Below are 27,634 nucleotides of genomic sequence, written 5' to 3'. Positions count from 1 at the left end.
ATCCTGAGATTACTACTCTGCTCGTCCTGCCTTTTAGCTTCCAACCTAACTCCTATATTCGCTTTTCAGGTCCTCATCCCTTTTCCCAGCTATGTCATTGGTACCGATATGTACCACGACTTCTGGCTGCTCCCCCTCCCCCTTACGAATCCTGTAGACTCGATCTGAGACATCCCTGACCCTGGCACCCAGGAGGCAACATACCATCCGGGAGTCTCGTTCGCGACCACAGAATCTCCTGTCTGTTCCTCTAACCATTGAATCTCCTATCACTGTCGCTCTCCTATTCTCCACCCTTCCCTTCTGAGCCGCAGAGCCAGGCTCAGTGCCAGAGACCTGGCCGCTGTGGCTTTCCCCTGGTAGGTCCCCCCCCCAACCGTATCCAAAACGGTATACTTATTATTGAGGGGAACGGCCACAGGGGATCCCTGCACTGTGTGCCTATTCCCTTTCCCTCCCCTGACGGTCACCCAGCTGCCTTTATCCTGTGACTGAGGTGTCAGTACTTCCCTATAACTGCTCTCTATCATCCCCTCTGCCTCCCGCATGATCCGAAGTTCATCCAGCTCCAGCTCCGGTTCCCTAACGCGGTCTGTGAGGAGCTGGAGTTGGGTGCACTTCTCACAGGTGAAGTCAGCAGGGACACAAGTGGTGCCCCTTACCTCCCACATCCTGCAAGAGGAGCATGCAACTGCCCTAGCTTCCATCCCCTCTGCTCGAAATTGACAACAGAGAATAAAAAAATATAAAGGAAAACCTTACCTTACCAAACCCTCCACACAAGAGTCCTTTTTTTTGGTTGGAGTAGGAGGATGGGTGGGAGACATTACACATGTAGTGTTTCGGGTTTAGCCACAGCCCGAATATTTAAGTTCACGTACCCAACAGTCCCCGTGTCCGCGTCCGCCGAATCGTCAGGTAAGTACTTCATAGTGAAACGTCCCTTCCCGGCTGCCCCCTGGCTCGCACTATCACCGCTACTGCTGATCAAAGGTGTTGCTGTAATAAAAACAGAAAATGCTGGAAATGCTCAGTAGGTCTGGCAGCATCTGTGCAGAGAGAAACAGTTAACAGTTCAGGTCTGTTTCCTTAGCTCACATTAACTTTGTTTCTCTCTCCACAGATGCTGCCAGACCTGCCGACTATTTCAAGCATTTTCTGTTTATGTTTCAGATTTCCAGCATCCGCAGTATTTTGCTTTTGTACGTGTGTTGCTATGTCTGGGACTGTTTGAGTGCAATGCTATTGCTTTATAAACAGCGTTGAAACAAACATTTATCTCGCTAACACACAGCACTAATACACAGCTGGATATAAACAGCAGCCTGCAGCAGAGGGTGCAGTGGATGTTTATTAACACAAATAATTCACCAACACTATATTTACTGCTATCCACAATCACACCACGCTTCATCTGAACACGTTTTACTCTTTATTTACATCAACTTCTTCCTTCCAGTAAACACTTCAATTTGGAACACAGCTTCCAAATCCCCTTTATTCACAAACCCGAACACAAGCTGCAAATGCTGCAAACACATACCAGCCCAGACATTCCCCTTTCTGTCAACCCATTCCTGCATCACTGCCTCTCCACCAACAGTTGTCGCTAGAATCATACAATCATAGAATGGCGAAAGCACAGAAGGAAGCCATTCGGCCTGACGAACCCATGTTGGCTCTCTGCGAAAGCAACTCACCTCGTCTCACTCCCCAGTCAGTTCAATTTCGGTGGTGGGAAAACTTCTCGAAAGAATAATTCGGGACAAAATTAATAGTCCCATGGACAAATGTGGGTTAATTCAGGAAAGACAGCATGGATTTCTTCAGGGAAAATCATGTTTAACTGTCCTGCTGGAGTTTTTGATGAGGTAACAGAGAGGGTTGATGAGGGCAATGCTGTTGATGTGGTGTACATGGACTTTCAAAAGGTCTGGCAGCATCTGAATGGTCACTGACCTGAAACATTAACTCTGTTTCTCTCTCCACAGATGCTGCCAGACCTGCTGAGTATTTCCAGCACTTTTTGTTTCTATTTCAGATTTCTAGCATCTGCAGTATTTTGCTTTTATTGACTTTCAAAAGGAGTTTGATACAGTGCAACACAAGAGACTTGTGAGCAAAGTTATAACTCATGGAATAAAAGGGACAGTAGTAACATGGATATGGAATTGGCTGAGTGACAGGAAACAAAGAGTAGTGAGCAATGGATGTTCTTCGGGCTGGAGGAAGGTTTGTAGTGGAGTTCCCCAGGAGTCAGTGTTGGGACCCTTGCCTTTCCTGATATATATTAATGACCTAGACCTTGGTGTACAGGGCAGAATTTCAAAGTTTATGGATGATACGAAAATTGGAAGCATTGTGAACTGGAAGGATGATAGTGTAGAACTTCAAAAGGACATAGACAAGTTGGTGGAATGGGAGGACAGATGACAGGTGAAGTTCAATGCAGAGAAATGTGAATTGATTCATTTTGGTCAGAAGAACATGGAGTGACAATATAGAATAAAGGGTACAATTCTAAAGGGGGTGCAGGAGCAGAGGGACCTGGGGGTATAAGTCATTGGTTGAGAGAGCGGTTAATAAAGCATACAGTATCCTCGGCCTTAGTAATAGAGGCATAGAGTACAAGAACAAGGAGGTCATGTTGCACTTGTATAAGACACTAGCCTCAGCTGAAGTACTGCGTCCAGTTCTGGGTGCCACACTTTAGGAAAGATGTGAAGGCATTGGAGAGATTATGGAAAAGATTCATGAGAATGGTTCCAGGGATGAGGAACTTCAGTTATGAAGATAGATTGGAGAAGTTAGGACTGTTTTCCTTGGAGAAAAGAAGGCTAAGAGGAGATTTCATAGTGGTATTCAAAATGATGAGGGGTGTGGACAGAGTGAATAGGGAGAAACTGTTCCCACTTGTGAAAGGATCGAGAATGAGAGGGCACAGATTTAAAGTAATTGGTAAAAGAAGCAAAAGCGACATGGGGTAAAACTTTTTCACGCAGCGAGTGGTTAAAGTATGAACTGCCTGAGAATGTGATGGAGGCAGGTGTAATTGAAGCATTCATAGGGGAATTAGACTGTTATCTGAAAAGGAAGAATGTGCAGGATAATGGGGAGAGGACGGGGAAGTGACATGAGGTGAATTGCTCATTTGGAGAGTCAGTGCAGACACGATGGGCCAAATGGCCTCCTTCTGTGCAGTAACAATTCTGTGATTCCAATATTCAAGTCATTTATATATATGGTGGTCCTGACACTGACCCTTGTGGACATCACTGTTCACCATCTTCCATTCTGAAAAACAACCAAATACCACAACTCGCTTTTCTTGATATTTCATACATTTTTTAATCTAAGCAGATACTGACCCTCCTATTCCAGGAGCCTCAGTTTTGTTACCCAGCCTTTTATGTGGTAGTTTGTCAAACGCTTTCTGAAAATCCATTTCGACAACATCCATTGCTTTCCCTTCATCAACCTTTTCTGTTATTTCATCAAAAAAAATCAGTTATTTATTAATAGATGCAGCACTGAAACAGGCCCTTCGGCCCACCAAGTCTCTGCCGACCAACAACCACCCATTTATGCTAATCCAACATTATTCCCATATTCCCGACCACATCCCCCACCACCTACCTCCACTGGGGGCAATTCACAATGGTCAACTTACCAATCAATCTGCAAGTCTTTGGCTGTGCGAGGAAACACACGCAGTTACAGGGAGAACTCAAACTGCGCACAGACATTCGCCAGAACTGAACACGGGTCGCTGGAGCTGTGAGGCTGCGGTGCCAAACACTGTTCGCCCAAAATGACCGTAGCAGGACTCGAACCTACAATCTTCTGTTAACCTCGTTAAATACATCGAAGTCAGTCGCATTATCCATTAGGCCACACGGCCAATAGTGAAGGATTGGAGAGGTGCTGAACCTCTCAGTTTTCGGTCTACCCAAACCAAGTTCAAGGCCTGAATAATGAACCGATTGCCTCTCATTAGTTCTGTGAATAATACAATGATTTAATAGACAAAGTTTTGAAACATTCCTGCCCATAAATCTTGATAACAGAGAGTGTGTGGATCTCCTGACTCAGAATGTTTAGTGGATACAGTCCTCAGATCCGACAAGGAATCCCTGAACATCCACAGTAAAGACAATGTGGATGAGGAAATGGAAGAGCCGGGAGCTGAAACTCAGGGACGGCCGAGCCCTCCTGTCATTGAGCTTGTGTGTCTGCTCTGCTCGCCGCACTTCCGGCTCTACTTTGTTTCCAATGAAAAGATGAATAGGGCCGTTCGGTTTTCCTCTCACTGACAGCGTGTTTCACTCGGGTTAATATAACCCGGGACTTTTGCTGCTGAAATGAATTCTGCAAGGTCCCAGCAAACACACCGGCTCCCTCCTTTCTCCCCTCTTTCTATCGGATTGTTTTACCAGGAGGGGCTCAATAATAACAAAGCCCCTGCAGGGAATGACCACAAATTGAGCATCTAAATGGGGCAAGTGGGCAGCTTTCTGGGTTCTAGGTTCCCCCTACCCCGCCCCTCCCTCCCTCCAGTCCAAGCCCCTCTTCACTTTCTTTGGGACTTTGATGAGGGTGAAATGGGGAAAGTTCCCATTGATGTTTGAATGCTGAATTGCTGCAGATCTCTGCGCACGCGCGGTGTTGCCCCGCCCCCAGTGGGACGTCACAATGAGGTGTGGAGCGCATGCGCAGCCTTTCCCCAACCCAATCTGCGAGGCCATTCACTCAATCAGGGGAAGATGGTTTAAATCAGCTGCTAATGGAGACTTCCCGGGCCCGGGGGAAGGGAACAAACAGCATCTGCTTCCAGCAGCCACTGCTTTGGGAGCGTGTCCGCAGATGTGCTCAGAGACTCGCATTGAGTGGTGGGAAGTTGAGGGAGAGTCGGGGATTGTTTGTAACAGACACTGTGGAGCAGGAGCTGCTCCCGGAACATGGAGTGAGCCGGGGACACGGGGAAGGGAGAGTTCATTCTCGGACAGTGTCTGTACAGGCGCAGGGAGACACAATGGGAAGAAATCACTATTGAAAATCACTGACAATCTCACCACCCAAAGGAGAGGGAATTTTCCTGCTTTAGTTCCAGTCTTTCACTGTTTGTTGGATTGTGAACAGTGGGGGAAAAATAGCCGCAAAATAACCATGTGGACAGTTAGACAAAGAGCATTTATTGCAGACACCAGGTGAGAAGTGTGAAAGGCACATTTTAAATAGTGGCTGCTTGTTTTCCGTTGAAATAGAATTGTGACTGTGTAAAGGTCACTGCTCTATCGGACAGTCCCTGTCATTGAGCAGTGCAGGGCTTGTGTTGTTTCTGAATGTCACAAACTTGTTTTAAAACCACTGCAAACACCTGGTAAACAGAAGTTGAAGACTGCAGTACTGCAGTGGAGGCAGACACTGACACTGTTTGTGTTCCTGGTTTTCATTTCGCGATTGTTCATAATGATTATTATTGGCACGATTACATTGATCGCTTTTGTATCTTCTATCTCACCAGTTCTTTCATTCCTGCAGGAAAATACATGAAGGAACCTGAATGGATGTGGTGATTCTTGGACACAAGGAAAAGTGCAGCGAGCTCATTCCAACACTCAGTCGGTACAGGATCACTCCCAAAGCACAGAGATACTGCCAGCTCATCAGTTCCACTGGAACAAACAAAAGAAGTAGTCAGACAGTCACTGATCCCAAAGTCGAGAGACACAATTTCAATCCAACAGTCAAACAACAGCAGGAGAGACAGAAGTTGTTTCCATTTCACTCCAATTCAGTACAGCTGACAGGTTGATACATCAATCACAGTCCAAAAACAAACCCATCATCAGATCTAAATAAACTCTGTCACCATGGTTACATTTTAAATATAAAACTTGAAACAGAACAGACAAAATTTGCATGATTGAAAGGTACAGAATGAATGCAAGGAGGCTTCAAGGGGATTTGGACAGGGTAAGTGAATGGGCAAGAACATGGCAGATGGAATATAATGTGAATAAGTGTGAATTTCTCCACTTTGGGAGAATAAACAGAAAAACAGAGTATTTCTTAACTGGTGAGAGGTTGAGAAGTGCCGATGTCCAAAGGTACCTGGGTGTCCTTGTTCATGAGACACTAAAATCTCGTGTGCAGGTGCAGAAAGCAATTAGGAAGGCAAATGGTATGTTGGCTTCATTGAAAGGGGATTTGAGTACATGGTTAAAGATGTATTGCTTCAATTGTATAAAGTCTGGCTGAGACTGCACCTGGAATATTCTGTACTATTTTGGTTTCCTTATTGAAGGAAGCATAGACTTGTCACAGAGGGAGTGCAACAGAGATTCACCGGAATAATCCCCTGGGATGGTGGGATTGTCTTATGATGAGAGACTGCAGAAACTGGGCCGAAATTCTCTGCAGTTTCGAAGAATGAAAGGTGATCTCATTGAAACTTACAAAATTCTTACAGGGTAGATATGGAGAGGATGTTTCCTCTGTCTGGTGAGTCTAGAACAAGGGGACACAGACTCAGAATAAGGGCAGGCCATTTGAGACTGAGATGAGCAGGAATTTCTTTACTCAGAGGGTGGGAAATCTGTGGAATTCTTTATCCCAGTGGGCTGTGGAAGATCAATCATTGAACATATTCAAGACAGAAATCGATAGATTTCTAAATACCAGCAGGATCAAGGGATATGGAGATAGCAGGAAAAATGGCGTAGAGGTAGATGATCAGTCACGATCTGTTTGAATGTTGGAGCAGGCTTGATGGGCTGAATGGCCTAATGCCCCTATTTCCTATCATCCTTTGAATCCCAATAATGTACATCAGAACGTTATACCAAGTTATGCATTACATACCAGTTCAAAAATCCCACAGAGATTAAGACTGAAAGATACAGTATCAATTCCATTACTACAAAATGAAGGACTTGGAGCTTGCAGACCAGCCCATGTATAAGATTGAAAGTTATATTTTCATTCACAATCGTTTTCACAGAGCTGAATATTAAATACCAATCCACAACTTGTACAGGACTACCAAATAAAACCTACAACTGTAAAATACAGTTAATCCATATTTTAAATTAAACACAAGGCAAACAAATATTGATACATTAAGAGAGTGGGAAACAGTGAGAGCAGAGTGGAGCATCAAGAGCCCAGGAGAGAGAGGGAGCAAGAGTTCACTCGGAGAGCAGGGAACAGCGAGAGCACGCGTCAAAAAAGGCAAAGGAATCCACAATTAATGGGAAAACACTGAATGGTGTAGAGGAAGTGAGGGACGTTGGAGTGAATGTCCACAGATTCCTGAAGTAGCAGTACAGGTCAATAAGCTGGTTCAGCAGGTATATGGAATCCTTTCCTTTATTAACTGAGTGATAGAATATAAGGGTGATCTGGGTGTCCATGTCAATAAGTCACTGACAGCCAACATGCAGGTGCAGCAAGCAATTAGGAAGGCTAATAGTATGTTAGCCTTTATCACAACTGGATTTGAGTACAGGAGTAGTGAATTCTTGCTTCAATTGTATAGAACCCTGGTTAGACCGCACTTGGATTACTGTGTACAGTTTTGGTCTCCTTACCTTAGGCAGGATATTATTGCCATGGAGGGAGTTCAACGAAGGTTCATCAGACTTGTTCCTGGGATGGTGGGATTGTCCTATGAAGAGAGATTGGGGAAACTGGGGCTGTCTTCTCTAGAGTTTTGAAGAATGAGAGGTGATCCCATTGAAACCCACAAAATACTTAAAGGACAGTCAGGGTCGATGCAGCTAAGATGTTTCCCCTGGTTGGGGAGTCGAAAATCAGGGGACACAATTTCAAAATAAGGGGGAAGCCACTTAGGACAGAGATGAGGAGAAATGTTGTTACTCAGAGGGTTGTGAATCTTTGGAATTCTCTACCCCAGAGGGCTGTGGAAGTTCAGTCGTTGAGTATGTTTAAAGCAGAGATTGACAGATTTGTAAATACAAATGACATAAGGGAATATGAGGAAAGTGTGGGAAAAAGGGCATTGAAGTGGATGTTCAGCCAAGATCATATTGTAAGGCGGGGCAGTCTCGATGGGCTGAATGGCCGACTCCTGCTCCTATGTTTCGATGTTCCTAACTCCACATTATCGATGAGACACAGCCTCAGGCCGACTTGTCGGGTGGTGCAAACAGATAACACTGCTTCTGATCTTCACCAGAACAGAGACTGAGATGTAACATTGATCATCAAACAGACTGTGAGAGAATACAACAGAATAAAACACATGGAGAGACACTGTGGAATAACAAATAGATTTGATTGGAATGTTGAATTTTGATTGGAATGGATAAAACAGCAGAAACAGCAGATTAAATTGGGATTCTCATCATTATATTGATCTGAGACAGAAAAGAGAAACTGATGGGAAGAAGGAAGAATGGAACTGTTAAGTTTTTTTGAGTTTTTCACTCACCCATGAAAGCTGATTAAAAAAAGATGCAAATAACAGAGAATTTCACCAAAAAGGGAGATTAAATGCTGCCGAAACCTTGGATCGAAGGATGCCCCAACAGATCACCTGTTTAACTGTCTCCTCACTGGGAGATTTCAATCAGTGAGCAATATTATTCGCTACCTTTTTTTTGTTAAATGAACCCAGAACTGTCACTTGGAGTTAATATCTGCATTCCGACTCCTGAATATTTTCTGGACACATTTCCTGCTGAAAGAACTAAGAACTCTTTTCTAATTTACACAATACTATATACACATTCATCAAACCTCTTAAGCTAGCATCCTTGGTGCTGCTCTCTCTTCTCCCAAATCTCATCTCATGTGACTGTTACATCATCACTCTGACAGTGGGAGGGGTTGATCCCACTATCTTCAGCATTAACCCTTTACATCCTTATACTACACTGTCTGTCCAAACAAATGGGTGGAGGGAACTTCCTTCATTTATTCAAACACTTGAAAATCAACTCAAAGCCATCAGAGAGAGAGAGGGAGAGAGAGTGTCAGAGAACTTCCTGCATCCAGTCCTGACCCTGTCACACTCAGCAGCTGCTCACCCAGACCCCACTCTCATCAACACTGAACATTGTTACAGAGACCCTTCAAATAATGTTTATAAAAGGCGGAAAAATTCAAAGTTCATCGCAGCCGGCTTGAATGGAACAAAGTTTAATATCTTCTCACCGTCTCTCAACACCCACGAGACATAGGTTTTCTTATTTGGTTCCTTTGATTTTTCTTGTTCCTGATTGACAAATATTCCAAACCTCGGATCAACCCTCTCACTTGCGTCATGTCCCCAGTCTCGGTTAAAAGCAACACACAACGACACAAACACTCTGAAACAAACAACGCCGTCACACTTTCCTTCAGTGAGATTAATGTCGAGCTGTTTTCCAGATTGAATGCAACCGTGAACAAATTTGTATCAAAGAAGTTGCCTTTGGCGTATCAGCACTGACTTTCTGGACAAGGAGGAACAGCCATTCCCAACTCACAACCTTCACAAAGGCTGTTTTCTCCTGTGACTGAAATTCATCATGTAATTTGAATTCCAAGTTCAAGTTCACAAAACAGAGATATAAATGATTGATAAGGAAACTTCTAAAGCATATCACAAAAGTGAAATAAGGCTCTGCTGGGAGTTGAACCCAGGCTCTTCTGTTTACTAGACAAGTGCTTTCACCAACTCAGCTACAGAGCCAAATCACAAATGCTTCTGCAGTTGAAATCAGAGGAGGATCTGTTTATTCTCATCACACGTCTCCACTGGTCACAACATATTTTAACTTTTCCTACTTACTGATACAGTCATATACTCTATTTTTCCCAAAACTGAGAATGGAGGTGGAGGGGCGACATGATAGAGGTTGACAAAGTTATGAGTGGCAGAGACAGAGTGGATAGTCAGAAGCTTTTTCACAGGGTGGCAGAGTCAGTTACGAGGGGACATAGGTTTAAGGCAAGAGGGGCAAAGTTTAGAGGGGATGTGCGAGGCAACTTCTTTACACAGAGGGTGGTGAGTGCCTGAAACTTGCTGCCGGGGAAGGTGGTGGAAGCAGGGAAGATAGCGACGTTTAAGAGGCATCTTGACAAATACATGAATAGGATGGGAAGAGAGGGATACGGTCCCCTGAAGTGCAGAAGGTTTTAGTTTAGACAGGCATCAAGATCGGCGCAGGCTTGGAGGGCCGAATGGCCTGTTCCTGTGCTGTACTGTTGTTTGTTCTTTGTACATAGATAACACGTTTATCGATGTGGTCACCCCACAGCTTAAGAGTATGCAGGGAGAGAGGGAATGGGTGACCACCAGGCAGTCAAAAAGAATCAGGCAGGTAGTGCAGGACACCCCGAGTGCGTCTCACTCTCCAGCAGGTATTCAGTTCTGAATACAGAGGACAATGATGCTTCACCTGGGGAGTGCAGCCGGAGCCAAGTCCATGACACCATGGGTGACTCAGCAGCAAAGGGGAGTACAGGGAAGACTGGAAAAGCCATGGTGATAGGTGATTCAATCGTCAAGGGAACAATCAGGTGTTTCTATGGCCACAGACGTGAATCCAGGAATGGAGTGTTGGCTCCCTGGTGCCAGGGTCAAGGATGTCATTGAGCAGTTGCAGAGCACCCTGAAGCGGGAGGGTGAACAGCCAGCAGTGGTAGTCCACATCAGAACCAGCAACATAGGTAGATATAAGGATGTTGTGCTGCAGTCAGAACTTAGGGAGTGAGGTAAGAAATTAGCAAGCAGGACATCAAAAGCAATAATCTCCGGATTACTCCCAGTGCCACGTGCAAGTGAGTACAGGAATGGATGGATAAGACAGATGAATGTACAGGAATAGATGGGTAAGACAGATGAACGTGTGGCTGGAAAGATGGTGCAGGAGGGAGGACTTTCGATTTTTGGGACAGGTTGGACGGGTTGCACCTGAACCGAGCCAGGACGGAGTTCCTTGCAGGATGTTTTGCTAGTGCTGTTGGGGAGGGTTTAAACTAGTTTGGCAGGGAGATGGGGACTGGAAGGTAGAGTCAGATCAGAAATGAAAATGGAAGGCAGAAAATTAATGGAGTCTGGAAGAGAGAGGAAACACTGATTAGAAAATTCAAAACAAAAAATGTTGGCAGTGCTCAAGGATATCTAAATCAATGCAAGGAGTATAGCAAATGAAGCAGATGAGCTCAGGGCACAGTTAGACACATGGCAGTATGATATCATAGCTATTACACAAACATGGCTAAAGGAGGGACAGGCATGGCAGCTCAGTCTTCCTGGTTACAGGGTTTTCAGACGTGAGAGGGAAGGGGATAAAAAAGGAGGGGGAGTGGCAATTTTGGTCAAAGAAACTATTACAGCTGTGAGGAGGGATGATATGTTGGAAGGTTTATCAAATGAGACCGTATAGATTGAGCTGAGGAACAAAAAAGAGGCAATCACACTGCTGGGAGTGTACTATAGACCACTAAACAGTCAGAGGGAGATGGAAGAGCAGATATGTAGGCAAATATCTGAGAAGTGCAAGAACAATAGGGCAGTAACAGTGGGGGATTTGTACCACCCAAACATTAACTGGGATACTTTTTGTGTAGAGGGAATTGAGGGAGCAGAATTCTTGAGGTGCATTCAGGAGTACTTTTTTAGCCAATATGTAGCAAGTCCAACAAGAGAGGGTGAAGTTTTAGACTTAGTTTTAGGAAATGAAGAGGGGCAGGTGGAAGGAGCGGCAGTGGGACAGCAAATTGGTGGTAGTGATCATAATTCAGTCAGTTTTAATATAATTATGGAAAGGACAAGGACAGAACAGGAGTTAGAGTTCTCAATTGGGGTAAGACCAACTTTACTAAGGTGAAGATTGATTTACCGAAAGTGGACTGAAAACAGGTAGTTGAAGGTAAATCAGTGTCAGAGCAGTGGGAAGAATTCAAAGGGGAGATTCCAGGGGTTCAGAGTCAACATGTTCCCACAAAGAAAAAGGGTGGGAAGGCCAAATCTAGAGCCCCATGGATGTCAAGGAGTTTACGGGTACAATAAGGCAGTAAAGGAAAGTTTATGCCCAACACAGAGAACTGAATACTACAGAAAGCCGAGAGGAGTATAGAATGTGGAGGGGGGAAATCAACATTGAAATTAGGAAAGTTAAGCGAGAGCATAAAAGAATATTGGCAATCAAAATTATGGTGAACCCAAAGATGTTTTATCAATACATTGAGAGCAAAAGGATAAATAAGGAAAGAATAGGGCACAGAAAAGACCAAAAAGGTAACCTATGTGTAGAGCAGAAGATGCTGGCATTGTTCTGAATAAATACTTTGCATCTGTCTTCACAAAAGAGGGGGAAGATGCATATATTGTAGACAAGGAAGAGGCGTGTGAAGTATGGATGTGATCCATACAGAGGGAGAGAGGACATATTATGGGATTAGTGTATATGAAAGTTGATAAATCACGAGCACCGGATGGAATGCACCTCAGGCTGTTAAAAAGAAGCAAGAGAGGAAATAGCAGAAGAGCTGATCATCATTTTCCAGACCTCACTGGATACAGGTGTGGTGATGGAGGATTGGAGGACTGCTAACGTTGTACCTTTGTTTAAAAAGGGAGTGAGGGAGACCAAATAATTACAGGCCAGTCAGTCTAACATCAGTAGTGGGCAAATTATTGGAATCTATTCTGAGAGACAGGATAAAATGTTACTTCGAAAGGCACAGATTAATCAAGGATAGTCAGCATGGATTTGTTAAGGGAAGATCTTGTCTAACCAACTTGATCGAAATGTTGAAGAATTAAGAAGGAAGATAGATGAGGATAGTGCAGTTGATGTAGTCTTCACGGATGTAAATGTAGGGGGTATGAGTTTGCAGATGGCACAAAGATTGGCTGTGGTAAATAGCAAGGAGGATAGCTGTAGACTGCAGGAAGATCTTCATGGTCTGGTCAGATGGACAGAAAAATGGCAAATGGAATTCAATTCAGAAGTGTGAGTTGATGCACTTGGGGAGGTTAAACAAGGCAAAGGAATACACAATTAATTGGAGAAGACTGAGAGGTGTAGAGGAAGTGAGGGACCTTGGAGTAAATGTCCACAGATCCCTGAAGGTAGCAGGACAGGTCGTTAAGGTGGTAAGAAGGCATATGGAATCCTTTCCTTTATTAGCCGAGGTATAGATTTAAGAGCAGGGAGGTTATGCTGGAACTGTATAAATCATTAGTCAGGCCACAATGAATACTGTATGCAGTTCTGTTCACCTTATTGCAGAAAGGATGTAATTGCACTAGAGAGGGTGCAGAGGAGATTCACGAGGATGTTGCCGGGATTGGAAAAATGCAGCTATGAGGAAAGACTGGATAGGCTGGGGCTGTTCTCCTTGGCACAGAGAAGGCTGAGGGGAAATCTCATTGAAACATACAAAATTTTGAGGTGCCTGGATAGAGTTGAAGTGAAGGGCCTATTTACCTTAGCAGAGAGGTCAGTGACTGGGGGAAACAGATTTAAAGTGATCTACACTAATGGAATTGATTCTGTATCTTTCCATTTCACAGTGTGGGTGAGTTCTGAACTGGTATCTAATTTGTGTCTCAGGTTACAATATCTTTCAGCACCTTAGAAACTTTCTCTGTAATGAATGTTGAACTTGTATGTAACTTGTATCTCAGGGTACACTATGGGGATGTTTAAACATCCTTTATCATGAATGGATGTGAGCTTTGAGTATGGTATTTAATTTAAATCTCAGGGTACAGCATTACGTTAGATTCTGTGCCATTCAATCAATACTGTGTGCCAATTCTATCTGATATTTAATTGATAGCTAAGTCTGCATTATATTTAGATTGACACATTGTATTTCAATCTGTTAATGAGGGTGACTTTGACCTGGGATTGAGGTATCTGACTGTCAATGGGACTGAATTGGGGTGAAATGGAAACAACTTATTTCTCTCCTGCTTTGTTTGATTGTTGGATTGAAAATGTGTTTCTGGAACTCGGGATCAATGTGGGCCTGACTACTTCTGCAGTCTGAGACTAGGGAACTGATGAACTGTCTATCCCTCTGTACTCTGAGTGATAATGTACCTACTGTGTGTGAGAGGAGCTGGCTGCACTGTTCCTTGTGCCTCGAGTGCAGCAACCATCACATTCATCACGATACCTTCAAGTATTTGCCTGTATGAAGAAAAAATATGTCTTAACTCAAGAACAGGGGAGGTGCAAAATATCAAAGAGGTGAATTTAATTTCGCAATTAATAATCATTAAAAACACTCACAAATGAAAACCAGTGTCAGTATCTGTCTCCACTGAAGTACTGAAGCTCCCAGCTCCTGCATCACAAGTATTCTGGGCAGATCCATCTAGACAAAACACTGCACTGGGATCGTTCCAACTGCTCGATGCTCTCCACATATTTCCAGCCACCCTGCTTCATATGCACAAATAAAGAAAAATAAAGCCCCATATGTATATCCCTCAATTCCTTTCTTCCCATACAGTTGTTCCACCTCCCCTTAAATGCATCGATATTATCGCCTCGACCTCTCCCTGTGGTTGCAAATTCCAGATTCTAACCACTCACTACATAAATACCTTTTTCATGAATTCCTCATTGGTTTTATGAATGTCGATTTTATATTTTTGGCTCTTGTTTCAGACAACACCACAAGAGGAAACATATCTGCATGTATTCTATAGAAGCCCTTCACTATTTCCTCACTTTTTTCATTTGTTCATGTGATGTCGGCATCACTGGCTATGCCAGCATTTATTGCCCATTCCAAATTGCCCTTGAGAAAATGGTGGTGAGCTGCCTTCTTGAGCTGCTGCAGTCCTTGAGATGTAGGAATTCCAACGGTGCTGTTTGGAAGGGAGTTCCAGGATTTTGACCCAGCGACAGTGCAGGAATGGTGATATAGTTCCAAGTCAGGATGGTGTGTGGCTTGGAGGGGAACTTGCAGGTGGTAGTGTTCCCATGCATCTGCTGCCCTTGTCCTTGTTGGTGGTAGAGGTTCCAGGTTTGGAAGGTACTGTCGAAGAAGCCTTGGTGTGTTGCTGCAGTGCATCTTTTAGCTGGTACGCACTGCTGCCACTGTGCATCAGTGGTGAATGGAGTGAATATTGAAGGTGGTGGATGTGGGCAATCAAACAGGCTACTTGAGTGTTGTTGGAGCTGCACTCATCCAGGCAAGTGGACAGTATTCCATCACACTCCTGACTTGTGCCTTGTGAATGGTGGACGGATGTGGGGAAACAGGAGGTCAGTTACTCGCCGCAGAATTCCTAGCCTCTGACCTTGCTCTTGCAGTCACAGCACTTATATGGCTGGTCCAGTTCAGTTTCTGGTCAATGGTAACCAATGGTCAATATTAATGGTGGGGGATTCAGTGATGGTAATGCCATTGAACATCAAGGGGAGATGATTAGATTCTCTCTTGTTTGAGATGGTCATTGCCTGGCACTTATCTGATGCCAATGTTACTTGCCACTTATCAACCCAAGCCTGGATGTTGTGCAGGTCTTGCTGCATCTGGACAGGGGCTGCTTCAGTATCTGAGGAGTCATGAATGGTGCTGAACATTGGGCAATCATCAGAAAACATCCACACTTCTGGCCTTGTGATGGAGGGAAGGTTGTTGATGAAGCTGCTGAAGATGGTTGGGCCTAGAACACGAGCCTAAGGAATTCCAGCTGTAATGGCCGGAGACTGAGATGATTGACCTGAACAACCACAGCCATCTTCCTTAGTGCTAGGTATGACTGCAAACAGCAGAGCATTTTGCCCCGATTTCTATTTACATTGGTTTTGCTCGGGCTGCCTTGTTGCCATACATGTCAAAGGCTGCCTTGATGTCAAGGGCAGTCACTCCCACCTCACAATGCAATGTTTCTTTAACTCGAAAATAAAAGCAAAAGTCTGTAGATGCTGGAAATATGAAATAAACAAAAATGCTGGAAATACTCAGCAGTTCAGGCAGCATTTGCGGAGGGAGAAACACAATTAACATTTCAGGTCTGTGTCCTTTCATTTTACAATATGCTTTATGTTCTGGCAGATAACAGTGCATTCAGTCTGCAGTAATGGAATTAATACTGTATCCTCCAGTCTGACCACTTGTGAGATTTGTGGAGTGGTGTGTAACATGTAGCTCAGTCTGCAGTCTGGTTACATTATTGAGATTAATTCTGTACTTTACAATCAGGTACTGTTTGTCTGTTCGATCTGACATTGAATTTGTAGTTCAGGCTGCTGTCTTGTGAGAGTGACACAGTGCCTTGCAATCTGATAGTGGGTGTGATTTTGGACTGGGATTGACGTATCTACCTGTCAGTGGGACGGAGTTGGGGTGAAATGGAAACAACTTCAGTCTGTCATGCTCTGTGTGACTGTTGGATTGACTGTTAGTCTCTGGAACTTGGGATCAGTGCCAGTCTGACTAGTACTGCTGGCAGTGATTGTGGAACTGATGTCTCTTTTCTCTCTGAGTGATACTGTCCTTACTGTGTGTGAGAAGCTGGCTGCACTTCCCCTTGTGCTGAGGCATCATTCTATTTATTCTGCTTCCTTCAAGTATTTGCCTGTAGAAAGAAAAAGTATTTATTATAATTCAGGAAGAGGTGTGGTGGAAGTTACAAGAGAGACCAACACAATCTTTGAATGAATAATCATTGTGAACAATCACAAAGGAAACCCAGCAACACAAACACAGTCAGTGTCTGATTCCACTGCAGTCCTGCAGCCCCCAGCTACTGCATACCAGAGGCTTTGGCCGTTTTACAACAATTAAATAACATCCAGAAACAATCCACTGGGCCATGAATGGGACTGACCGACGGAACAGGGACTTTTACACAGGTCAGATTTCCAGTTCCCGCTCCCATGGTCTAACCGTTCAAGCGAAACCAAACAGCCACTGTTTAAAATGTGTCCTTCACACTTCTCACCTGGTGCCGATAATAGATTCTCTTTGTGTAACTCCCCACATTCTGACTGTCCGTTTCAGTTTCCACACTTCACTGTCCAACAACAATAAACTGTGGGAACAGGCTGGATCGCTCTCTTTGAGCTGGCACGGACATGTTGGGCCGAATGGCCTCATTCTGCGCCGGAAATTTTCTATGTTTCTGTTTGCTGAATTGTTGCCTGAATCTGCGCCTGCGCTCCCCTCCCCCAGAACTGCCTGTGAGCGGAAGAAGATGGTTTGAAACAGTCGCGAATGGAGAGATCCCCGTTCCCGGGGGAAGGAAGCAAACAGCAGCCTCCTTCCAGCAGCACATCGCTTTGGGAGCGTGTCCGCAGATAGACTCAGAGATCAGCATCGTTTCCGGGGCAAGTTCAGGGGCAGACGGGGGCTGTTTGTAAGAGGCGGAATGGAGAATCAACTGGTCCCAGAACGTGGGGTGAGTGGGGGAAGGGAGGGGCCATTCTCAGGCTGTGTGTCGACGGGGAAAGGAGACAGAATGGGAAGAACCTGTTACTGCAGTGCAGTCAAACAATGACAATATTTGTATGACTGGGCTTCCTTTGTGGGGGCTCATTATTATTCGAGAGATTAAATTCATTAAAATCCTGTATCTTCTATCTCACCTGTATTTTAGTTATAAACATACTTTTGTTCAAACAGACAAATAATTGAATGAACCAGAATAAATGTGATGTTTCCTCCACCCAAGTTACAAGGAAGAGTGCCACCAGCTCCTTCTCACACACAGTCCGTACATTATCACTCACAGAGCGCAGAGACACAGACAGGTCATCAGTTCCACAGTCTCAGACAGCAGAAATAGTTCCAGAGACACATTTTCAATCCCTCAATCAAACAGAACAGGAGAGACAGACGTTGTTTCCATGTCACCCCAACTCAGTACCACTGACAGGTAGATTCATAAATCCCAGTCCAAATTCTCACCCACTATCAAATTATCAGTGTGTCAATCCCACAATGGTGCAACCTCAGCTACAAATTAAATACACATAGAACTGACACATGATTCCCTTTTCAAAGTTATAGAATTAAGGGCGGTGCAGTGGTTAGCACCGCAGCCTCACAGCTCCAGCGACCCGGGTTCAATTCTGGGCACTGCCTGTGTGGAGTTTGCAAGTTCTCCCTGTGTCTGCGTGGGTTTCCTCCAGGTGCTCCGGTTTCCTCCCACATGACCAAAAGATTTACAGGTTGATAGGTAAATTGGCCATTATAAATTGCCCCTAGTATAGGTAGGTGGTAGGGAAATATAGGGACAGGTGGGGATGTGGTAGGAATATGGAATTAGTGTAGGATTAGTATAAATGGGTGGTTGATGGTTGGCACAGACTCGGTGCCGAAGGGGCTGTTTCAGTGCTGTATCTCTAAACTAAACTAATATAATCTGAGATTCAAGTTAAATACCAGCCCAATATTTACACATGTTATCAGTTTATTATCAGTATTAATTCCCATAATGTGTCCAGACATATACATTAGATACAAGTCCAAATCTCAAATGCATAATCAGATTGAGTGATTCTGAAATATAGTATAACCTGAGATACAAACTCAGATTCCAGTTTAAAACTCATCCGGATTGTGAAACTAAAAGATACATTATAAATTTGATCAGTATAGTCTGAGCTATAAGTTACATACCAGTCCTGAAACCTCATAGTGTCAGATGGAAGATACTGTACAATTCCAGACTGAGCTCATTTTACACACAAGTCCAAGATTCTCCCTCAGAGTCAGACAGAATGGCATTGATCAAATTGATTAGTACAGCCTGAGTTACACTTGCACATCAATCCTGTATCAGATTGAAAGATGCATTATCTTTCGCTATTATGTTCACAGTGACAGATATTTAATACTAGGCAAAACTTCAAACATATTGTCTGCTTAAAACCAACCACATCTGTGGCCTGCTGCTGTGCTGACATTTTATGCAGAATGAATCCAGACTTGCAAACAGTCCCAGGGATGGAAGGTTATATAATGAATTCCCCACTCACACAGAGTACCAGATAGTAACAGATAAAGTGATGCTGATACACATGCTCAGTGCCAGATGCTGAAAAGTATAGGTTGATTATTGCACTCACTCACAGTACCTCAGCCTGAGTCATCTAAAGCAACCTTACACACAAATAGTAGCACTGAGAGATTGAGAAAGAGTCCAAAACTCACATAGAGTACCAGGCACTGACAAATATAAAATGAAAGCTGCACACACATGGATATGGGATTGGCTAACTCACAGAAAACAGAGAGTGGGGATAAATGGAGCATTTTCAGATTGGCAAACTGTAACTAATGGAGTGCCACAGGTACAGTGCTGGGGCCTCAACTATTTATGGTCTATATTAATAACTTGCATGAAGGGACCAAGTATATTGTGTCTGCAAAGAGATATAGATAGGTTAAGTCAGTGGGAAAACATTTGGCAGATGGAGTATAATATGGGGAAATGTGAGATTGTCTACTTTGGCAGGTAGAATAGAAAAACAGAATATTATTTACATAGAGAGAGACTGCAGAATGCTGCTGTGCCAAGGAATCTGGGTGTCCAGGTACATGAATTACAAAAATGTTAGCATGAAGGTATAGCAAGTAATTAGGAAGGCAAATGGAATGTTGGCATTTTTAGCAAGGGGAATGGAGTTTAAAAGTAAGGAAGTTTTGCTATAACTTTACAGGGCATTAGTGACATCCCAACTCCATACAGTTTTGGTCTCCTTACATAAGGAGGAATATACTTGCATTGGAATCAGTTCAAAGAAGGTTCACTCCACTGATTGCTCGGATGGAGGATTGTCTTATGAGAAAAAGTTGAGCAGGTTGGGCCTATACTCACTGGAGTTTAGAAGATTGAGTGGTGATCTTATTGAAACCTGTAAGATTCTCAGTGGGCTGGACAGGTAGATGCTGAGAGGATGTTTCTCCTTGTGGGGGATTATAGAATTAGGGGCCAGAGTTTAAGATAAGCAGTCTCTCTTTCAAGAAGGAGATGAGGAGGAATTTCTTCTCTGAGAGGGTTGTTAATCTTTGGAATTCTGCTCTCCAGAGGACTGTGGAGGCTGTGTCATTGAATATATTCAACGCAGCGATAGACAGGTTTTTGATCGACAACAGAGTCAATGGTTATGGGGGCAGGCAGGAAAGTGAAGCTATGGCCACAATCAGAACAGCCATGATCTTATTGAGTGGCAGAGCAGGCTTGATGGGCCAAATGGTCTACTCCTGTCCTATTTCGTATCTTCTTATGTTCTTACACACACACACACACACACACACACACACACACACACACACACACACACACACACAACCAATGTGTGGCGGATCTAGAATTAATCCCACTTTCATACACAATACCAGTGACTGAAAGGTACAGAATTAATCCCACAGATAGATACAGTACCACCGACAGGTACAGAATGAATCCCATGCTCACAGTCAGCACCCGGGATCGAAAGATACACGTGATTCCTACCTTCACATAACAATATCAGACTGAGTTACAGAATGATTTACACATTCATACTGGGCACCAATGACTGCGAATTAATTCATCCCACAATCACACACACTACCAAAGGCTGACAGATACAGAATTAATCCCACTCTCCTATGTAGTAGCAAAGACTGACACATACAAAATCATTCTCAAATACTCCTACAGTACCTGGCAGATTCAGTGACTGCCAAACTCACATAAATCACCAGAGACTGACAGATAAAGAATGAACTCACACACACACTGAGATCCTGACAGATATAGCTTGAATTCCACACATACAGAACCACTGACAGATTCAGACTAAGTCCCAAATCACATAACATTCCAGAGACTGACAGAATGAATCAAATACTCACACACAGTGCCACTGACAGAATGTATTCCACACTCACATACAATACCGAAGACTGCCAGATACAGAATGTATCTCACACTTACACAAAGTACCAGTGAGTGACAGGTACAGAATGAATCCCACATTCACACATGACGTTAGAGATGGACAGCCAAAAAACAATAAGACTGCCAGAATAGATAGAATTCACATAAAAAATCTAAAATATGGCAGAGAAGCACTCGACATAAATACATGTCTCATTTCCCTAATCTGGAAGGAGGAGAGCATGACAGGGGATCTCCGCAATGCGGTAATTGTGATCATCTTTAAAAAAAGTTGACAAGACCGACTGTGCTAACTAGAGAGGGGTATCCCTGCTGTCCACCACAGGGAAGGTCATCACAAGAGTCCTTCTCAACTGCCTCCTCCCCGTGGCTGAAGAGCTCCTACTGGAATCACAATGTGGATTCTGTCCATCAACAGGCACAGTGAACATAATCTTCACAGCAAGACAACTTCAAGAAAATGTAGGGAGAAGCAGCAACTTTTATACATGGCCTTCTCTGACCTGACAAAGGCCTTCGACTCGACCAACCGAGAGGGATTATGGAATGTCCTCCTCAAACATACTGCACTACGACATGCAAGCTGTAATCCTTGCCAACGGATCTATCACTGACCCAATCCGAGTGCAAACTGGGGTCAAGTAAGGCTGTGTCATCGGCACCAATGCTCCTTTCCATCTTCCTTGCTGCAACACTCCACCTCATCTCCTCACATTCAAACACAGTACCTGACAGAGACAGAATGAATCCATACAGCACCAGAGACTGAGTTACCAAATTACATAAAACACTCAAGCACAGTAGCCCAGACTAAAAATGAAATTAATTGTACACTCACATGCAATAGCAAAGACACAACGACACAGAATCAGTCAATAAGTGTCCTCCTAACAACAGCCAGGACATTTCCAGGAAGCTCCACACAGGGAGCAGCTCTTTCAACATCAACTGGGGCTGGAGAGAGTCTTTGTGCAATATACTTCCTGATTGCAGTACGGGGATTTGTGATTGGTTGCAAATATTTAATCTGATTGGATGGCGAAAGAGACCAAATGTCGAATTACAATATTAAATCGTTGGGACATCATTCTAAATCACCCAATCACAATCTTTACTTTCCCCCATCCCTCATTAGCATAGAGCTGTGGGATTGTCTATTTAATCCGCACTCGGAAGGGGTTTGGTTTATTTCTGTGTCTGAAATTGAAACTGAAGATGGTTGAGGAGAAGAAGAAAGCAGCTGCTAAGAAGGGCGCCAAGAAAACCTTAAATAAACCGTCAGCAAAGGGCAGCAAGAAGAGGAGAAAGTCGAGGAAGGAGAGTTACTCCATCTACATCTACAAAGTGATGAAGCAGGTTCACCCCGACACCGGCATCTCCTCCAAGGCCATGAGCATCATGAACTCGTTTGTGAACGATATTTTCGGGCGCATCGCGGGTGAGGCTTCCCGCCTGGCCCATTACAACAAGCGCAGCGCCATCAGTTCCCGGGAGATCCAGACCGCCATGCGCCTGCTGCTGCCCGGGGAGCTGGCCAAGCACGCCGTGTCGGAAGGGACAAAGGCGGTGACCAAGTACACCAGCTCCAAGTAAAACTGCACAATGGACTGAATAACATCCCAAACACAACGGCTCTTTTAAGAGCCACCCACAATCTCTCTGAAAAAGCTGCATCCGAACATCTTTATGAAATCATTTTAAGACAATGTGTAACATAATAAATGTCCCACTGCTGTGTTTTTGTCTGCTGTCCCATAAACCGAACTCAAACCCATAATCCGCTCATCCGCCTTTACTTTTTTCCCTAAAGCTGTTATTGCGGTTTTGCACAGCCCCTGAATGACCGCATGAACAGCTGCTTTCAGCGGCAAGAGTCAGACCTCAGTCCCTTCACTCTATTCCTGAAATGTGAACTGATTCATCATTTTATTAACAGTAACTCTCCGCACTGTAACAGCCCGGAATGGGATTATTACACAGCAGACTAAGGGCAGTTTGAGGACTCGATCCTGCTTCCTCTTTTCAGAGAAGGACACTGATTGAAGATAAACTGAATGTTTCCCTTCAGGGAAATGCTGTGAACAGGGATTTAGTACCTCCCGGGACAGTTTGAAAGCAATTGTAGAAAGATGCACAATTTAAATAACATTTTAAACCCGCGTCTGTAATTCGTGACGGAAAAAGTTGAATAAAACAAAATAAAGAGAAGGGATTTTAAATATTTGACGAAGGATGACATTTATTTTAATCCGCTCCTTTCTGACAATGAAATTGGCGGGCTTTTTGAAATTGACAAATTTTCTGCTTCTGATGTTTTGGCGGTAAACCCCGCCCTCTTCTGTTGTCAGTGACCTGATTGGTGAAGAATATAGGCAAATGAGGTGAATTAAGTACCGGCCAATGGGGAGAGTTTTCAGTCTATCAGTAAAGTAAATGCGGCGGAAATTATCTATTCTTTGTGAAAGTATTTGCGAGATTGTGGAAATGTCTGGAAGAGGAAAGACCAGCGGCAAAGCTCGGGCCAAGGCCAAGTCTCGCTCCTCCCGGGCTGGATTGCAGTTCCCGGTGGGCCGTGTTCACAGGCTCTTGAGAAAGGGCAACTATGCTGAGCGTGTGGGTGCTGGAGCCCCGGTCTATCTGGCTGCTGTGCTCGAGTATCTGACCGCTGAAATCCTCGAGCTGGCTGGCAACGCGGCCCGGGACAACAAGAACAGCCGCATCATCCCCAGACACCTGCAGTTGGCCGTCCGCAATGATGAGGAGCTCAACAAGTTGCTGGGGGGAGTGACCATCGCTCAGGGTGGGGTGCTGCCTAATATCCAGGCCGTGCTGCTGCCTAAGAAAACCAGCGCTCAGAGCTCCCAGAAAAAGTAAAGCGGCCAAAATGTCACCTAATAAACCAAAGGCTCTTTTCAGAGCCACCCACAGTCTCTGTGAAAGGGCTGGTTACTGTCTGATTCCAGAATGCCAGTAACAGGACCGAATGAGAACTATTTCAAATGTTTAAGCATCTGTTTCAGTGATTTCTCACTGTCACCCCAAAGCCTGTCTAATTTATTACTTCCACACTGAGTGAGTTATTTGTCCCGTTACAGATTGCTGAATCGTCTTACCGCCATGTACAGATAAGTAGACAAAAAAATTACAGATTAAAACTTCGTAATATATATAATCCATCAAAAGCTTTTTTTATTCCGCTTTTCTCAGCACAAAGTCCTGGCCCGATTTTACGAACAGCTTTAAACTAACGCCAGGTTTACCATTAATTCGCTTCTTTCCGACACTGAAATTGACGGCTTTTTCGAATTCAAACTTTCTGCCAATTTAAGCCAGTGATTTGCTGTATTTTCTAATTCGAGGCTCGGCAATTGGTTAAGACATGTGAATGAGACGTGGGTGACCAATCAGAAGTGGGCTCTTGACAGCGCGGGCTCAAATTGCGGGAATTCCAGGTCCCTGAATGACTGAGCTGAAACTGATCAGTTTCACAAACCCTGTCAGTTTCAGTGCAGGAAACACCGTCTCGGGGGAAATAACATCACAAGTGGGTTTGGTTCCAGTGACCGATTCAACGGCTGCTGCAAAACTCCCGGATTCCCTCATTGCAGAGAAATCATTTTGAAATTGTATGAAAACAATGAGTGATTCTGGAGGAGTGATGTGGCTTTTCACTGAGGGCATGTGTCGACTGGGGAAATAACTAACTGGAGAGTCTCGGGCACTGTTTACACAGCCCGTTTAGAAAATCAAATCCACTGCACATCCTTGCTGCAAATGAAAAGTCAAATTCGGGGATTCCAGTTTTTTTCATCCCGAACACAGCAGATTGATTGAACAAAGAATTAAAAGTAAAATACTGCGGATGCTGGAAATCTGAAATATTTCAGATTGATTGAACTGTTCTGAACAGCCTATCCCAGCTCTCATTTCTCGGTCACTGCTCTCTCTGTGAGGCGGTGGGTGGCTCTTAGAAGAGCCTTTGTTTTGTGTTTGCTGGAAAGGGTCAAATTGTTCAACCGCCGAATCCGTAGAGAGTGCGGCCCTGCCGTTTCAGAGCGTACACCACATCCATGGCAGTGACCGTCTTGCGCTTGGCATGCTCAGTGTAGGTGACCGCATCCCTGATCACATTCTCCAGGAAAACCTTCAACACCCCGCGAGTCTCCTCATGGATCAAACCCGAGATCCGCTTGCCCCCGCCATGGCGAGCCAGGCGGCGGATTGCTGGTTTGGTGATGCCTTGGATATTATCACGAAGCACTTTGCGGTGCCGCTTTGCTCCGCCTTTGCCCAGTCCTTTGCCTCCTTTACCTCTGCCAGACATGATGATTCTTCACTCAGGTCACTACCCAATATAAGAAGCAGACTCTTGCAGGCTCTACTTTACACAGACCGCCCGGATCTGCCTGAGAATGGCAGAGAGAGAGCAGGAAGGGGAGGAGACAGAGTGAAGATTGAACAGAGAGCAGATGGGGAGGAGACACCCAGAGTGACAGACGGAGAGAGAACGGCCCCTCATCTTTCAGCTCCACCTCCAGTTTCCTCTGGTTCGCCAATTTCAAACCCTTTATTAACAGTGGAACCGAAACCCAGCTCTCCACACAAACCCTTCCAGACTCGGCCTTCATAGTCAAGGCTTTCCAGAAAGCCGGAGCTTTTAAATATGGTTCCGTTACAATTAACACTCAGTAATATTCCCACCTAAACACAGTCCATTCTATAACAAATAACCTACTCAGTAACATCACCATTTCCACACACATCCTCTTCCAGCAGTTTACAAACACCTTTTTGCAGCTGTTTGGGGAATCTCCTGTGTTAAGATTGGAGTTGGAAAGCGGCCTTTACCCGGCAATGTTACCGTCTCACACTGAATCTGCCAGACATCCTGTTGATCTGCCTAGTTCCCCACTGTCTCTCTTGACTATTACATGGCACGGGTAGTATTTCAGAAAGTACTGCAATGGAGGGAGTGCTGGGGACCCCAGGCCAATCCTGGAGGGATGGGGGAAATATCTTTAGAAATTCCCTGGAGAGAATCGTGATATGACAGGTCTCCAGGGACAGACCAAGGAGAGAAAGTGGACATTGAATGGAAACATGGCAAAAAGAGTTGGGGATTCAGGAACACAATCCTCTCTGATAGGTTACAGCCTCCCCTCTGCTCCTGCTCTTTACGAGGCACTTTTCCAGTTTAAATTTATGGGCAAGGTGGGTTAGTTGCTCTCAGGGTGGGTGGGGGGAGAGGAGCCTCAGTGGCCATGGGTGGGACAGGGAAAATGGAGACAGAGAACCAGGACTCCGGTCACTCCCCAGCGATGTCTGCTGGAAAGTATCTGTGGAGCGGATGATGCCGGGGTCCCATGGAGAGGGGAAGGGGTGGGGTGATGGAGTGAGGAGGTGGAGAGGGAGTGTTCGTGGTGTCACAGCCAACCCCCTGCCCAAACCAAACTCCCACATCCCAGCATTATATTGTCCAATTCCTGGAGGCGGAGGATGGCGATTCCCGTTGGATTAATTTCTAATGTTCGGCATCTTATCCTGATAAAATCGCCAATTCTGAAGGAGGCCATTCTGTACTTATTCTCAGGTCATCGAGGCGTCATCTTTCCCTTTTCAGCTCCTGACTGCTGGTATTTTTGCTGTGAAATATGAAATGCAACGTATGTTCGCAGCTGTTTCTGCCCTGTTGCAGCCAGAGGAACATAGAAATGGGGGTAGGCCATTCAGCCCCTCGAGCCTGCTGCACCTTTCAATTAGATCCTGGCTCACCTGTATCTTAACTCCAGCTACCTGCTGTGATTTCATAAACCCTCAGACCGTCACAGGATAAACATCTCTCAATCTCAGGTTGGAAATTGTCAATTGACCCACAGGTTTATCTGATTTTTCGGAGAGAATTCCAGGTTCCCACTACCCTTTGTGTGAAAAAGTGCTTCCCGGCAATATTCCTGAAATGGCAGAACTCTAATTTTTGAGTTCTCCCCCTTTGTTGTGGAACTGCATGTTTACAGATCTGACCGAAGTCCACACTGCAGAACAAACAGCTGTTCCTCTGATCCTGTCACTTCAGCTTTGGATTTGAAGCTCATGCCTCTTTCCATGATGATTCTTTGTGCCCTATCTCTGTAAATGGTTATGCCTGTCTTTTTGTCAGGTATGTCAAACATTCTTTTTTCCAGTCCTACTCAGGACCCCACCCCGAGCTCTTTTTCCGGTACAATGATGACTGGATCAGTGTCATTTCCTGCTCCCGCTCCGAACTGGAAAATTTCATCAACTTCGTTTCCGATTTCCCCCTCACTGTGGTTGACAGGGCTCTCAACCCTTTTTATTATTTTATTTTATCATTTTTTTTAAACTTGGTTTTTCAAGTATGTGCTTTTGGACAGACCTATTGATTATTCTGTCATTAACACTCTCTCTGCACTAATATTTTGTCTTTCACTGCACCATTAGCACACTCCCTTTGCCCCATGACCTCCTTGTCAGTTAATCTCTCCTGCCCTCTGCCCTATTACACACCTTCCCTTTTGTTCTCTTCCGCACCTCCCCCCACCCCCGCTTCACTTGCTTAAAACCTATTACATTGAGTGTGGGACAAATTCAATCAATCTTTTGTACTGTATGAGATTAATTTTGACACACTTACTGGTACATTATGTGACAACGAGTTTAATTCTACATCTGTCTGTCTGTGGTACTGTGTCTGAGTGTGAAATTATTTCAGTGTCAGTCTATGAAACTAAATGTGAT

General features: G+C 44.5%; 2 protein-coding genes and 1 non-coding gene across 3 annotated transcripts in view; 2 read left to right on the top strand and 1 right to left on the bottom strand.

Moving 5' to 3' along the window:
• Positions 1 to 4,958: 4,958 nt before the first annotated feature.
• LOC137363012 (histone H2B 5-like) lies at positions 4,959 to 22,471 on the top strand. Its single transcript, XM_068027131.1, has 3 exons — positions 4,959 to 4,963; positions 9,669 to 9,768; positions 22,127 to 22,471. Exons 1-3 carry the CDS (start codon positions 4,959 to 4,961, stop codon positions 22,469 to 22,471), a joined length of 450 nt encoding a protein of 149 aa, XP_067883232.1.
• trnat-agu (transfer RNA threonine (anticodon AGU)) lies at positions 9,627 to 9,700 on the bottom strand. The gene has a single exon. It is a non-coding gene; the product is annotated as a tRNA-Thr (tRNA).
• Positions 22,472 to 25,079: 2,608 nt separating the features above from the next.
• The window catches only part of LOC137363011 (histone H2B-like), a 29,596-nt gene continuing 27,041 nt past the window's right edge, over positions 25,080 to 27,634 (top strand). Inside the window, exon 1 of the mRNA XM_068027130.1 lies at positions 25,080 to 25,145. Coding sequence (XP_067883231.1) covers positions 25,080 to 25,145 — 66 coding nt within the window. The remainder of the gene's footprint in view (positions 25,146 to 27,634) is intronic.

Source organism: Heterodontus francisci, unplaced genomic scaffold (genome assembly GCF_036365525.1).
Source record: "Heterodontus francisci isolate sHetFra1 unplaced genomic scaffold, sHetFra1.hap1 HAP1_SCAFFOLD_51_2, whole genome shotgun sequence".
In the NCBI taxonomy this organism is placed as follows: Eukaryota; Metazoa; Chordata; class Chondrichthyes; order Heterodontiformes; family Heterodontidae; genus Heterodontus; species Heterodontus francisci.
This window is presented reverse-complemented; position numbering and strand designations above follow the sequence as displayed.